This window comes from Aethalodelphis obliquidens, unplaced genomic scaffold (assembly GCF_003676395.1).
Source record: "Aethalodelphis obliquidens isolate GAN/ISIS:26980383/991018 unplaced genomic scaffold, ASM367639v1 scaffold108, whole genome shotgun sequence".
In the NCBI taxonomy this organism is placed as follows: Eukaryota; Metazoa; Chordata; class Mammalia; order Artiodactyla; family Delphinidae; genus Aethalodelphis; species Aethalodelphis obliquidens.
In genome coordinates, this window is record NW_020838052.1 from 675,709 (window position 1) to 688,607 (window position 12,899).

Consider the following 12,899-nt stretch of genomic DNA (forward strand, 5'->3'; position numbering starts at 1 on the left):
TGGAGTGTTGTATAAGATGTTAGGATGCATTATTAAATGCAGATTTTTAGGCAATGCTACGTGAGGTTGCTTCTGTCCTAGGGCCTGAAACGTGCATCTTTAATAAGTTCCCCACATCTTTTCTGCGTAGTACCCATGGGTCCGGAACTCATGGCCTCAGCCGCCCTCCCCTCCTGGCTTCCTTAGATTTATTACATGTGAGTGACGCGGAGGTGTCATCGATTGCTCGACAGACTTTTCTATTGCTCTAGTCTTGCTGCCAGGTCTGCGGAAAGGCGAATCTGCGTTCTCAGGCTCGGCTTCCGACTCCTTCTGCCTGGGCGGTGCTGCGCTGGTATTGGCCCGCCTGGACGTCACATGCTCCGCGGCCGGATGATGGCGGGCGCTGCTGAAGATTTGCGAGCGCTCTTCGGGGTTGCTGTCCGCGCGGCGCTGGAGGCCTGGCCCGCCTTGCAGGTGAGCGGGGCCAAGGCTGGGACAAAGGTTAAAGACCGGGGCACAACAGGAGTTGGTCCGGCGAGCCGCCGGAGGCTTGGTTGGGCGGTGTAAGCAGCGGCCTCCTGCGCCCCCGTAGTCCGGCTCCCGGGCTGACGTGGTGGGCTTGGGCCTGTGTTCGCAGATCGCTGTGGAGAACGGCTTCGGGGGTGTGCACAGCCAGGAGAAGGCTGAGTGGCTGGGGGGTGCAGTGGAGGAGTACTTCTTCCGCAATGGTGAGTGAATGTGAGGCGCTAGGACGTGTCTCTGTGGGGCGTGGGAAGGAGGAGGCCGATCCTAGTGAGTCGGCACTTCCTGTTGAGCAATTGTCGGTTGGTACCTGAGGGCGAGGTGGAATGAATGCAGGCTTTGGAGTCAGAATCCTGAGTTCGAATGCCTTACGGGCCGTGCCATTGACTCAGGGTATCAGGCTGGACAAGTCGGTTTACTCCCCTGAGACTCAGTTTCATAATTTGTAAAATGGATATAAAAGTATCCACCAGCGCAGTCCAATAGAAATACAATGCTAGTCGCATCACGTAATTTAAAATTTTTCAGCAGCCACTTGAATAAAGTAAAAAGAAGCAGATGAAATTAATATTATTTAACTCAACATATCCAAAATACTTCGACATGTAGTCAGTATAAAACATTATTAATGAGATGTTTTACATTTTTTTTTAGCATTACGTTTTCAAAATCTGGTGGGTATTTTTCAGTTTTAGCACATCTCATGTTTTTGGTCTAGCCACACTTTAAGTGCTCAGTAACCACATTTGACTTTTGTGGACAGCAGAGATCTACATCTTTGGTGTGTCTTGAGGGTCGTTAAGAATAAGGGGCCCTGCAGGGAGTCTTTTGCAAAGTATGATTTTTACAGAATTTTTCATATAGTTTTTTAGTCTTGAAGATGACATTAGGCAGTGTCCTCTCAAGTTTACCATCTAGTGAGGGATCCAGATAAGTAACTAGGCGTTTACACATAGGGTGATAGGTGTTCTAGTAAAGAGGAGCTCGGTGCTTGGGTAATGTGAGACTGGGAAGGAGGCGTCTTTTGGAGATCGTTAGGGGGTGGTGGTGATTGGGCTGAATCTTAAGGGATGAGAAGGAGTTAACTAGGTGGGGGAGGCAGAGAGAGTAGCACTCAAAAATAAGTCCTGTGGTATGAGGAGATTATGTGTTATATTTGGAAAGTGGTGGGGAGCTCAGTGTTAGAGTAACGGTGTGTGTGTGCTTGTGGGTGTGTGGAAGGGAGGAGTGGTGGAGAATGGGGGTTGGAGAGGACCCTGGAAAGGGGTGAGACATGGAAGGTCTTATGGGCCTTTGATTTTTGTCCTTTAAGCTAGTGTTTGCCAAAATGCATGCGTTGGAAGACTAGTTCTGTTAGATGTTCAGCGAAGAAAAACCTTCTCCAGTCAAATTATATAAGAAAAGCTCTTTTCTTCAGTTTCTTACTTAAGAGTCACAGTAATCATTAACATATTAAAGGCTTGGATAAGGTTAAGAATCACCAAAAAGAAAGCTGTTTACCTTTGGTTCCCATTAGTTTTCTGTGAATAGCTTCCCTTAAAACCCAGCAGGACAGTTATTTCTCAGAAGCAGAACATGAAACACTGCAGTAGGTGATTAAAAATTCATGAGCGGGATCTAAAACGATGGGGTTTTCTGGCTAGAAAGTAGTCAGTGTGGAGCATGGACTGGAGAGGGAAAGACTGATGAGGAAGCTGTTTCTGTCTAGAAAATGACGAGGCCTGAACTAGGGCACTGACAATAGTCATGGACAAGAAGGCGTGGCCCTAAGGAAATTGTTTGGCTGTAGAGGGGGAGGGGAAGGGGGGCAGGTTTCAGGTTTGAGTCGCTGGGTGGCTTAGGTGCCTTTCATGGTATAGAAGAACGCTGGGGAATGAGAAGTAGGTTTACAGGGTAAGATGATGAATCTGGCTTTGGATATGGAGGGTCTGAGGCACCTGTGAAACAGGTGGAGAGTAGTCTGGGTTGGAGACAGATTTGGGGGATATTAGAGTGTTAGGGAAAGCCAAGGGGGTGAATGAGCTCTCCCAGAGGGAAGAGAGAGCAAGGAGCTTTGTGGAAGACTTTCTTGAGTTATTCTCTAATTCAGAAAAAGTAGAGCATGGGCCTATAAGGTAACTGAAGCCAAGAGTCTTAGCCAAAGTAACACGATAGGATGTTAGGTCAAGGCTGTGATGATTTCATTGTGGCAAGTACTTACATCCATTTCTTCTTACCTATGCCATTGGTCTATGGCCTCCTGTGTCGGTGGAACAACAGCTGGGAAGAGTCTCTACATTTCAAAAACTTCAGCCCTTGAGTGATGGAAGTGAACATGGATTATGGGTCTCCCCTGTGCTAGGCATTGTTTGGGTGACTTCTCATAACAGACCTTCAAGGAGGTTACTATTAACATCACTTTGCAGATGAGAAAACTGAGGCTTGGAGATGAGTCACATGCTCAAGGTCACATAGAGAGGAGGCCGGTTAAAATAGGCCAGATGAAAGATGGCGAGTGTGGATGGAATGCTGCAGGAATAGAGGGCTTAGTAGAATGCAGGAGATTCGAAATTAGGTATTTTATTTAGTGTTTGGTTTTTTCTTTTTAAAAATCATGTTAAAACCTGGAAAGTAGAGCACTTTAGCAAATAAAAGGCTCACTGAACCTTTACCCACCAACCAGATGTGGATCCACTAAGTAGGTATTGAAGGGTAGTGGGCAGGGGTGATGAAGTTGGCTGGTCTTTGATCAGAGGACCCTATCCTTTCCTACTCAGCTGACTTGGAGCTAGATGAGGTGGAGGACTTCCTCGGGGAGCTAATGACAAACGAGTTTGATACGGTTGTGGAGGATGGGAGTCTGCCCCAGGTGAGCATATCGTGGATACAACTGCTGTCTCCCTGCCTGCAGCCTTTCTTCTCCCTAGCTGTCTGTTTTAGACCAATGCTCTTGGCTGTAACCATTCTTTTCTTGAGTCCTGTGCAAGAACGTTCTATGACTCCCTATTGCCTGAGTCTAGTCTTCCCAGGCTTTTCAAATCTTGCCTCTTCTATTTCTCTCTATACATCATTCTCAGCTAGGTCTGTTCGTCACCCCCATCTCAAGGACACATCAGGCCAGGTACATTTCCACCCCTGCTCTGGTTAACATAACTGCCCCCGCTGGGATTGCCTTCCCTTTTTACATCTTCCACCTTTCAAACCCAGTTCTAGTGCCTTCCCTGCTAGGAGGCCCTCCTTCAATGCTTCAGACCCTTACTGAGCCCTTCATATGTGGTTGCTTCATTAGTGAACTCCTTGGAGAGGAAAGAGACCCATTCTCTTCTGGAAAGTTCCAGACCCCTCCCCACTCTTGCTGCAAACACGGGCTGGTTATATTGTAGGTTCTCTAGAAAATCCAAGCTGGTTGAATGTTTTCTTGGTAGGTGAGCCAGCAGCTACAGACCATGTTCCACCACTTCCAGAGGGGTGATAGGGCTGCTCTGAAGGAGATGGCCTCTCTCATCACCCAAAGAAAGTGCAAGGTCAGAGCCACCGCACTGACGACAGCCAGAGAGACTGATGAGGATGATGATGCAAACAGCGTGGAGGAGATGGAGGTGAAGGGGGTGCCTCTTGGGTGTGGAGATGCAGATATTTTCAGTCTTCTGGAAGATCAGCTAGTTTCACAGGGAAGTGATGGGGGTGGTGGTGATGGTGGTGGTGGTTGTATTATCCAGAGAGGGCAGGAAACTTTCCTAAGGTCACACAGCCAGTCCTGGCAAAGCTGGGAGAGCCTGGGTTTCCATTGGCCACAGTTGGGAGGTGTTGTATTTAGCTCTCTCTTGTATTTCTTCTCCAGGTCGCAGCTACGAATGATGGGGCAGCTACAGATGGGGTCTGCCCCCAGCCTGGTCCAGACTCCCAGACTATTAAGGAAGAGGAGATAGTGGAGGATGGCTGGACCATTGTCCGGAGAAAGAAATGAGTGGGGCTGGAAATAGTCTGGGTCCTTGTTTGCTAGTTGTTTGGGGCTTGTTTGTAGGGGTTTTTTGGAGGGTCATGGACCTCTGGACTGGTTACCCCATCTCCACCCTCTCCCATTCCCCTGTCCAGCTCCTTCCAGGGAAGAAGAGCCCAAAGGGTCTTTGGTCTTGGGGTGGTCTGAGTGATGAGGCCTGGTTTCCCAGCAAAGTGCCACTTGGGTGCAGTCAGTGTGAAGAGGGAGGGATGAGTGGGTATGGGCGTGACTAGAGGAAAAGCTAAACGCTGGCTGGTAGTAGACAGGTGGATGTGTGAAGGGAGAGGACCAACAGGAGAACCAGTATTCCCGCTGGGTAAGGAATGTTAAGATGAGCTTGCTCATGGTTAGTTGATGATGTGAACGGAAGTAGCTGTGGTACCTCTCCCTCGCTTCCCCCTGCCCCCACACAGAGCAGCTGTATGCCCCTGCCCAGAAATTGGAACCTCCCAGGAATGCTTCCTTCCTGCAGCCCAGTGTCCAGCCCTGGGCTCCTTCAGGATGTCTAAGACCTTGTCTAGGCAGTGAGCTCGGGGGACCTGGGGCTTTGTTTTCTGTCTCCTTCAACCTCTTTTCAAACTCCTCATCCCATTGAAGTCCAGGGATGAGGCTTAAGACCTCAATAAATAATACCTTATTGTTTAATTTGTGGCTTGACCTGTGAGTAGTCTTGGAATCAGCCTTCTGGGAGCTGAGCTTCAGAGCTCAGCAAGGGAGCAGTTTCTGGGCCCACCCCAGCAGCCTGGTACTTTGGACAGACAAACGGACGAATGGAGCACAGCAGCGCTCTGAACGTTTCCGTAAGCCTGAAATAAACTGTATTTTTCTTTAAAAAACAAAACAAAGAGTATTCATTGTCCTCCCCGCCCCCCCCCCCACCCCCCCTGTTCCCCTGTCCTGCCCGGTGGCCCTGCCATGGGTCTGGACGATAAAATACTGGGTAGCCTGGGGCCAGGTAGAAGCTGTAAGCCGTGGGAGAGGCAGGAGGTCACCACCCCATGTAGCATCATACATGTGAAGACACTGGTTGAGGGGGCAGGGGTGGGCCAGGACCATGGGGTCAGTGGCAGAGCTGGCACTTGAATCCAGATCTCCTGCCTCTGGTGCTTTGGGGGGAATTGGGTGGAGGCAGGATCTGTAGGGTATTGAGGGGTTAGGGGGAAATGGCCTAATTCAGGCAGGTCTAGCAACAGCTCCCACCCTCCCTGGAGGACAGGGTTTAAAAAATTTAACATCACTGTAGGAATATTTGTTTTAAAAGCCCAGGTTTTGTGAAAAGATGAATTAAAAAACCCAAGACCCAGCATTCAGGATTGAAAGTGCCCATGATGGGAGTTCAAGTATTGACTGAGCTGGGAGAGAGCGGGCTGGGGCCCTCAATTGGACATGGGCAGCTAGAGTGTGGGGCAGGGGGCCCCAGTTACCCACAAACCCTCTAGGTCTTGTCTCGGGTCTGGGGGGCTTCAGAGGGTTCTGCCGTGGCTCCTGAAGCTGCCACTGGTGCCTCCTCCATCTCTCTGTCCTCAGACAGTGTGGGCCCTGGGCAGAACGTGTCCCCACGGCCTGCCCGGCCAAGCACAGCCATCCAGCGCCGCTGCAGCTCCTCTGTCTCAGGACTGAAGTACCAGCTCAGGTGGCTCTGGGTGATCTTGAAGACATGCCGTCTGTCAGGCCGTTCCCCAGCCTCAGGAGGCCCCACCTCAAAGCCAATGAGGGGCAGGCTGCGCTGGGCTTTCACATCCTGGGGGACAGGGACAAAGCCAGGGGTCACCTAGGGGTTGGGCTTCTCACTGGTTTTGTATCTGCTAAACCCCTCTTTTTCTTCCCTTGCTCAAGAACCTTATGTGGCTTCACTGAGCAACAGGAAAATGTCTGAACTGGGGCTAGAACGCAGGCTGGTTCAAATACCTCTTTCCTTCCACACCCCAAACCAGGTGGGCTAGTCTCTTTAGTATATAATGTTTTCCAGCCTTTGGGCTGTTGCCCCCCATCTGCATCTTCCCCATTCCAAATTGGATTAAGCAGTGCCTTGTCTCCACTACAGCTTCCTCCAAGAAGCTAGCCCTCCCACAAGTCACCGACTTTTCTCTACATAAGTTGACCCACAGTCACTCCTTGTCTCTAGCCAGTCTTTGTCTCACAAGGGTGGGGGCTTCTGATTTCTCCTTAGGTTCACCCTATCCTCCAAGGTCAAGGAGAGGTGAAGGACTCATGTGAAAGGAGGGCAGCCTGGTTTTGCCAGGTGGCTGAAAGGACCCAAAGGAGTAGGATGCACACCTGAGGGGCTCCGTAGATGTACAGCACCAAGGGTTCGTTCTCAGGGACCACAAACCAGGCCTTGTGCCATCCTTTCCCGCCCTTCTCCATGTAGTGCAGGAAGCTGCAGATGACGCTGTTCTCCGCAGCCACTGAGGCCTGTTTCTGTGGCCAGAGACATGGGGGCATCAATGTTGATAGGAGGCCTAGCCTGGCTCCTCTTGGCTTCAACACCCCCTCAGCATAGGCATTGCTATTTCCATGTCTCAGAGGAGGATGCTGAAGCTCAGGTGGCAGGAGTGATTTGCCTGTTGTCACTCAGTCAGAGTCGAGATTCAAAGCCAGGCTTGTCTGCCAGATTTGGGCCATGGCTGCTGCCTCTAAGAGTTGCTGGGAGGGGTGTGTAGCTCTCAGTGGGGGCACCTAAATGCCAGTCAGGCATTCTTCCATCAGTCCATTTATTCCTCAAGTCATTTATGCATTTACACTTCATCTTTTTTTTCATCTTTCATCACATGCATTCCCTGCACTCAGCGAGAAGCAACCTAGCGTTGTGGTTAAGGGGTTGGGTGGGTGGGTAAGGCAGTCAGTCCCAGAATCCCAGCCCTAGATGGAAATATATTGACTTGGAAGGAGAGCATATAGGGCTGTTGTAAGGATTAGATGAATTAATACATACAAAGCGCTTAGAAGAGTGCCTGGCACAGAGTTAGCTTTCTTTAAGCGTTAAATAAAATAAATACCTCAATTTAAAAAGCAAAAGTGTGTGTATGTGCGTGCATCTAGAAAGATAGGAAGCATAAGCATTAATGGTGGTAATCTCTGGGTCAAAGGAATACGGTATTTTTGTTTATATTGTCTAACTTTCTTCAGTGCATATATCCTACTTTGTAATAAGAAAGCTGCCACTCACTGTGTAACATGGGCAAATAACCTCCCAGGGCCTCAGTTTCCTCATTTGTAAAACAGGAATAGGAATAGCATTGATAGGTAAGTTACTGTGAAGAATAAAGCACTTAAATAAAAATTACTCTTTCATTCACTCATACTCATTTTACTCACTCCAAGCCTGGGTCACTTGTTCAGTGGATACACACGGTACTACGATTTCAGAGATGCCCAGGCCTCAGCCACCACTGCGTGGGTGGCTGGGGCCCATGTGGTCAGTGTGGGTGGGTTAGTTGGGGGGCTTGGCTCTTACCTCCAGGATGGACCTCCGGCGCTGGGGTGTATGCTGGCTGCAGGCTGGGCTGCTCCCGGGCACCCCATGCAAGGCCACGTAGCAGTCAGTGCACACACGGTTGGAGCGGTTGTTGTCATAGACAAGGCGGGCCCGGAACTCAGAGCACTTCCCACAAACCACCTGGGGTGGCAAGTGGGTAAGAACAGCCTGATTCCAGCGGGCCTTCCCCTTCAGTGTACCAACTCCCACAGCAGACTCACAGCCTCCCCCCACTTAGAGAGTGCCCATTTAGAAGTGGGCCTTTGGGCTGCCAGCCTGTCCCCTCCCTAGCTCTGCCCCTGCCTCCCAGCACTCACATGCCCGCAGGCCTTGCAGTGGTGCCTGCGTTTGGTGATGGAATTGAAGGGCTCCTGGCAGCGCATGCACATGGTGACTTCCTTTTCCCGGATGGGCGTAGGTGCCCGCTTCCCAAGATCCACATTCTGGAGAGAGGGCCAGGGCTCAGGTCAGAGACAGCTACTCCCCAGTCCAGTCCATCCAGCCCTTGCCCCTGCCCCTGCCCCTGCCCCAAGGCTTGGATCATCACTGGGAGGCAGCAGATACATTCAGAAGACCTGCCTTTGAGTCCTGGCTCTGCTCTACCTCACTGTGCGACTGACGACCAGTCACGTCTACTTTCTGAGCATTGTTTGCCCAATGATTTCTCTGTGGCCCTACCAAAAGAAGACTGTGCTTCTGAGGTCATGTACTGCCTCTCTGGTCTTTACCCTCTGGGAAGGGGAGAGGAGCATCACAAGGTAAGGTGGGCACCTGGAGGCCCGGAGGGGGTCCCGGTGCAGGAGGAGGGGGTGGGGACTCTTACCGGAGAGTTGGGGGGTGTGTCTTCATCTTCCCTGTTTGTGGAGTTCAACAGTTTGAAGGTCTCCAGCGTCTGTTCATGCTTCAGGAGGGTAGAGTTGATGGCCTGGGAGGAGGTGTAAGAAGAGGTCAGAACACCTCAAAACTCACCCATTTCCACCCTTACTTCAACCTTCCTATAACCTAGCTTGGAGTCAGAAAAGTTGGGTTCTAGGCCCAGCTCTACCCCTTGCTAGGTGTATGACCTTGGGCAAGTCCCTTCCCAAATCCAGGTCTCAGTTCTTATATTTGTGAAGTGGGGGAGGGGGATCAGGGGCTGAAAAACCACAAAAGGCCTTCCTGGCTATTACTATCTGGGATTAAGGTTTTACAGGGCTTAACTCACTGGGGTTACACCCTCAGAGGAGCCAGCTTTCTAAAGGAAGAATTGGTTAGTTTCTGCTTAACCTCTGGACCTCAGTTTGCTTATCTGTGAAAAGGGGATGGTAAAGTTTATTGGAAGGCAGGTGTCCAGGCCCATTCTGGTGAGATGTGAATTTTAGGGGAGAGCCCACCACCCCCTTGAAGACCTGTTAATACTCTTCCAGCCCCCTACCACAAAGCCTTCTTGGATGTTACCTGGACCCAGTCTTTCTTCTCCTCCTCAGTCCTTGGGTAGGGAAGGTGGTGGGGGCAGGGGGAAAGAAAGATGTTGGGTTAGGCAGGCCAACCAAAAGCAATTGTAGTGGTAAAGAGCAGGTGTTTTGGAGTTGGAAAGATGTGAGTTTGACCCTTTTCTCCTTCACTTATCACTTGTGACCTTAGGCAAGTCATATAACCTATCTGAGTTTATTTATTCAACAGTTATTAATACCCTCCAGACCCTGTGCTAGGAACTTGGGCCTCAGAGAGGACCCTACCATCAAGGAAGGAGCTCACGGTCTAGAGGGGGAGACAGGGACAATACAGGGGGATCAGTGCTGTGACAGAAGGAAAATGGGGCTGAGGTGATCTGTAAAGTTCCCAGCACAATCCTTGATACACTAGGTTCTCAATCAGTGTGAGTTGCTTTTTGTTTAAGCTTTAAATAGTATGTTATTATCCATCAAAGTTTATATGGCTGCTTCATGTTGTTCCATAGAGATATCTAATTTCTCTACATAATTTCCCTCATGAACTGTATTTACTGCTTTTGTCTTTAAGTGTCCATATATGTATGCATCTATTTTTGGACTGTTCAGTCTGTCTAATTTATATCCTTCTGCCATAAAACACTTTTTAGTAGTTTTTTGCTAAGTCTTGAAATCTGGTAATGTAAATCTTCAAACTTTGTCATCAAGATTGGTCCGGCTATGCTAGGTTCATTGCATTTCCATATATATTTAGAATCAGTATGTCAACTTTTACACACAAAAAAATCTACTGAGATTTTGATTGGAACTGAAGCTGTAGATCAATTTGAGATCATCATAGTCCTAGCAATATTGAATATTTCAGTACATGAAATGATAAATCTCTCATTTAGTTCCTTTTAAATGTCTCTCAGCAAAATTTTATGGCTTTCAGGGTAGAGGTCTTGAAACTATTTCATTAAATTTGTTTCTGGGTATTTGATACTTTTGATATGATTGTAAAGAACATTATTTTTCTAATTTTATTTTCTAATTGTTGCTAGTATGTAGAAATATAATTAATTTTTATATCAACCATATATCTGGTGATCTTGATAAAGTCATTAGATATGGTACTTATTAAATTTGTTTGGATTTAAAAAAAAAAGAAGGCAGGCTCCCACATGCCACGGAGCAACTAAAAAGTAGAAGAGGCCAGGCAGGAGTCAGCCATGAAGCTGGTCCTACTCCTAGTGAGCAGTTGATGGGCCTGCACCAGGGTGGAGGCCTTGGAGACTGCAGGGCAGACCAGAGAGTTGGGGAAGGAAGGCAAAAATATATACTGATTCCTAAGTCAGTGGTTCTAAACCCTGGTGCACACGTTAAAATCATCTGGGGAGCTTTTAAAACTCCCCATGTTCAGGCTATACCCCAGACATATTAAACCAAAGTCTCCAGGGGTGGGTCCCAGACATCAGTATTTTTTAAAAGCTCCTCAGCTGATTCCTGTGTCACTAAAGTTGAGAATCAGTTGTCTAAATGGTGGGCATATGGGTATTTGTTGTATTTCTACTTCTCTGGATATTTGAAAATTTTCATTAAAAACAACTTTTTAAAGGGCAGTAAAAGCAACTGCAAAGCAAATGCTCCATGCCTTCCCTCTGCCACTAGGAGGAAACCCTACACTGCTTGGTGCACCCTTCTGGGCCCAGCATCCCTCTGCAGCCCCCTCCTTCCCAGCCTCCCAGCAGAAGACTCATCCCAGTCACGTGGCTTATCACTTAGGCTCTGCTGAGGCCTGACTGGGCCCCACACCTGCCCTCCCCTGGAAGTGCCCGTTGTTGCCTTTGTTCTCACTTTCCTGGCCACAGGCCTCTGAGATGCTCTCTCAGTCTCTCAGAGCATCAAACCCAACTCCCTTCTCTCATCTTCCAGGACGACACCCTCTAGCCCACATTCATCTCACTCTCCTGCCTCCACACAGTTCCAGCAATGAGGGTTCTGACTCTCATTTCTTAATTCCTTGCAGCCTGTCAGAAGCAGATAATCTACCCATGTGCATCCACTCGCTGGCCCTGACCATGGCCTCGATACCCTATCACCTGGGCCCTCAGAAGGCAGCATGAGCTCCAATTCCTGCTCTGCTTCTTTTTAGCTGTGGGATCTTGGGCAAGGTGCATAACTCTTCTGTGCCTCAGTTTCCTCATCTGTAAAGTGAGGTTGATGGTAACAGTGGCTACTTCAAGGATTGTTTTAAGAATCTGACTAGTGACTTTAAACTTAAATTGTTTAAGTTAAAATCAACTTAAAACTGTGCCTGGCAGGGACTTCCCTGGTGGCACAGTGGTTAAGAATCCGCCTGCCAATGCAGAGGACACAGGTTCGAGCCCTGGTCCGGGAAGATCCCACATGCCGCGGAGCAACTAAGCCCGTGCGCCACAACTACTGAACCTGCTCTCTAGAGCCTGTGAGCCACAACTACTGAGCCCGTGTGCCACAACTACTGGAGCCCATACACCTAGAGCCCGTGCTCTGCAACAAGAGAAGCCACAGCAATGAGAAGCCCGTGCACTGCAACGAAGACCCAACACAGACATAAATAAATAAATAAATAAAAATTAAAACAAAACAAAACAAAAACTGTGCCTGGCATAAGAGCAAGTCTTCATTAAATGTGAACTATTATTATAATCATTCAAGTAGAGAATGGATATGAAGGCCCCTTTGTTAAATAGCTAGGCATTATTTTAAAATTTGTTATTATTTAAAATTTTCTTATTATGAAAAGTTTCAAGCATACAGAAAAGTAGATAGGATAACACAAGTACATTAAATATATACCCACTATATAGATGCAAATTTTAAAAATATTTTGCTATATTTATTTCATATATATGTATATATTAATATATATTTATATATGTAGATATGTGTGTATATGTATATATTTTTTGGTTGATAAATCATTTAAAAATAAGTTACAGATATCACGATACTAAATCATCAGCATGCATCACCAAAAAACAAGGCCCTGGGGCTTCCCTGGTGGTGCGGTGGTTGTGAGTCCGCCTGCCGATGCAGGGGACATGGGTTCGTGCCCCGGTCCGGGAAGATCCCACATGCCGCAGAGCGGCTAGGCCCGTAAGCCATGGCCGCTGAGCCTGCGCATCCGGAGCCTGTGCTCCGCAACGGGAGAGGCCACAGCAGTGAGAGGCCCACGTACCGCAAGAAAAAACAAAAACAAAAAACAAGGCCATTCTCCTATATCCTCCTATACCATTATCACACCTGAGAAAGTTAGCAATAATTCCCTGATAGCTGATGCCCAGTTCACAGTTAGGATTTTCCCTATTGTCTTGCAAATGTCTTTTAGGGCTGTTTTTCTCAAACCAGACTCCTATCATGGACCAAGCATTGCATTTGGTTGTTATTTCTCTTAAATCTCTGAATCTGCAATAAACTATTTGTGCTGTTGTTATTTATGTTTGGTTTACTATCTCATTCTTCCCTCTCCTCTAACAAAACCCAT

The 12,899-nt window shown here is 48.2% G+C and overlaps 2 protein-coding genes across 3 annotated transcripts in view; one reads left to right on the forward strand and one right to left on the reverse strand.

Annotated features, from left to right (window-relative positions):
- The first annotated feature begins 328 nt into the window (after positions 1-328).
- On the forward strand, positions 329-5,319 carry TSR2 (TSR2 ribosome maturation factor). 2 transcript variants are annotated; one of them, XM_027096815.1, is made up of 5 exons: positions 330-456; positions 620-710; positions 3,261-3,352; positions 3,909-4,082; positions 4,325-5,319. In XM_027096815.1, the coding sequence occupies exons 1-5, from the start codon at positions 358-360 to the stop codon at positions 4,448-4,450; spliced, it is 582 nt and encodes a 193-aa protein (XP_026952616.1). In that variant the 5' UTR covers positions 330-357; the 3' UTR covers positions 4,451-5,319. The 2 variants fall into 2 exon arrangements, with proteins under 2 accessions (XP_026952615.1, XP_026952616.1); XM_027096814.1 differs by having other exon boundaries at positions 329-456; positions 3,909-5,128.
- Positions 5,284-12,899, reverse strand: part of FGD1 (FYVE, RhoGEF and PH domain containing 1) — a 36,363-nt gene continuing 28,747 nt past the window's right edge. Inside the window, exons 13-18 of the mRNA XM_027096813.1 lie at positions 9,399-9,429; positions 8,785-8,886; positions 8,279-8,404; positions 7,941-8,102; positions 6,761-6,904; positions 5,284-6,224 (exon numbers count right to left, since the gene is read on the reverse strand). Coding sequence (XP_026952614.1) covers positions 5,919-6,224; positions 6,761-6,904; positions 7,941-8,102; positions 8,279-8,404; positions 8,785-8,886; positions 9,399-9,429 — 871 coding nt within the window. The 3' untranslated portion in view covers positions 5,284-5,918. The remainder of the gene's footprint in view (positions 6,225-6,760; positions 6,905-7,940; positions 8,103-8,278; positions 8,405-8,784; positions 8,887-9,398; positions 9,430-12,899) is intronic.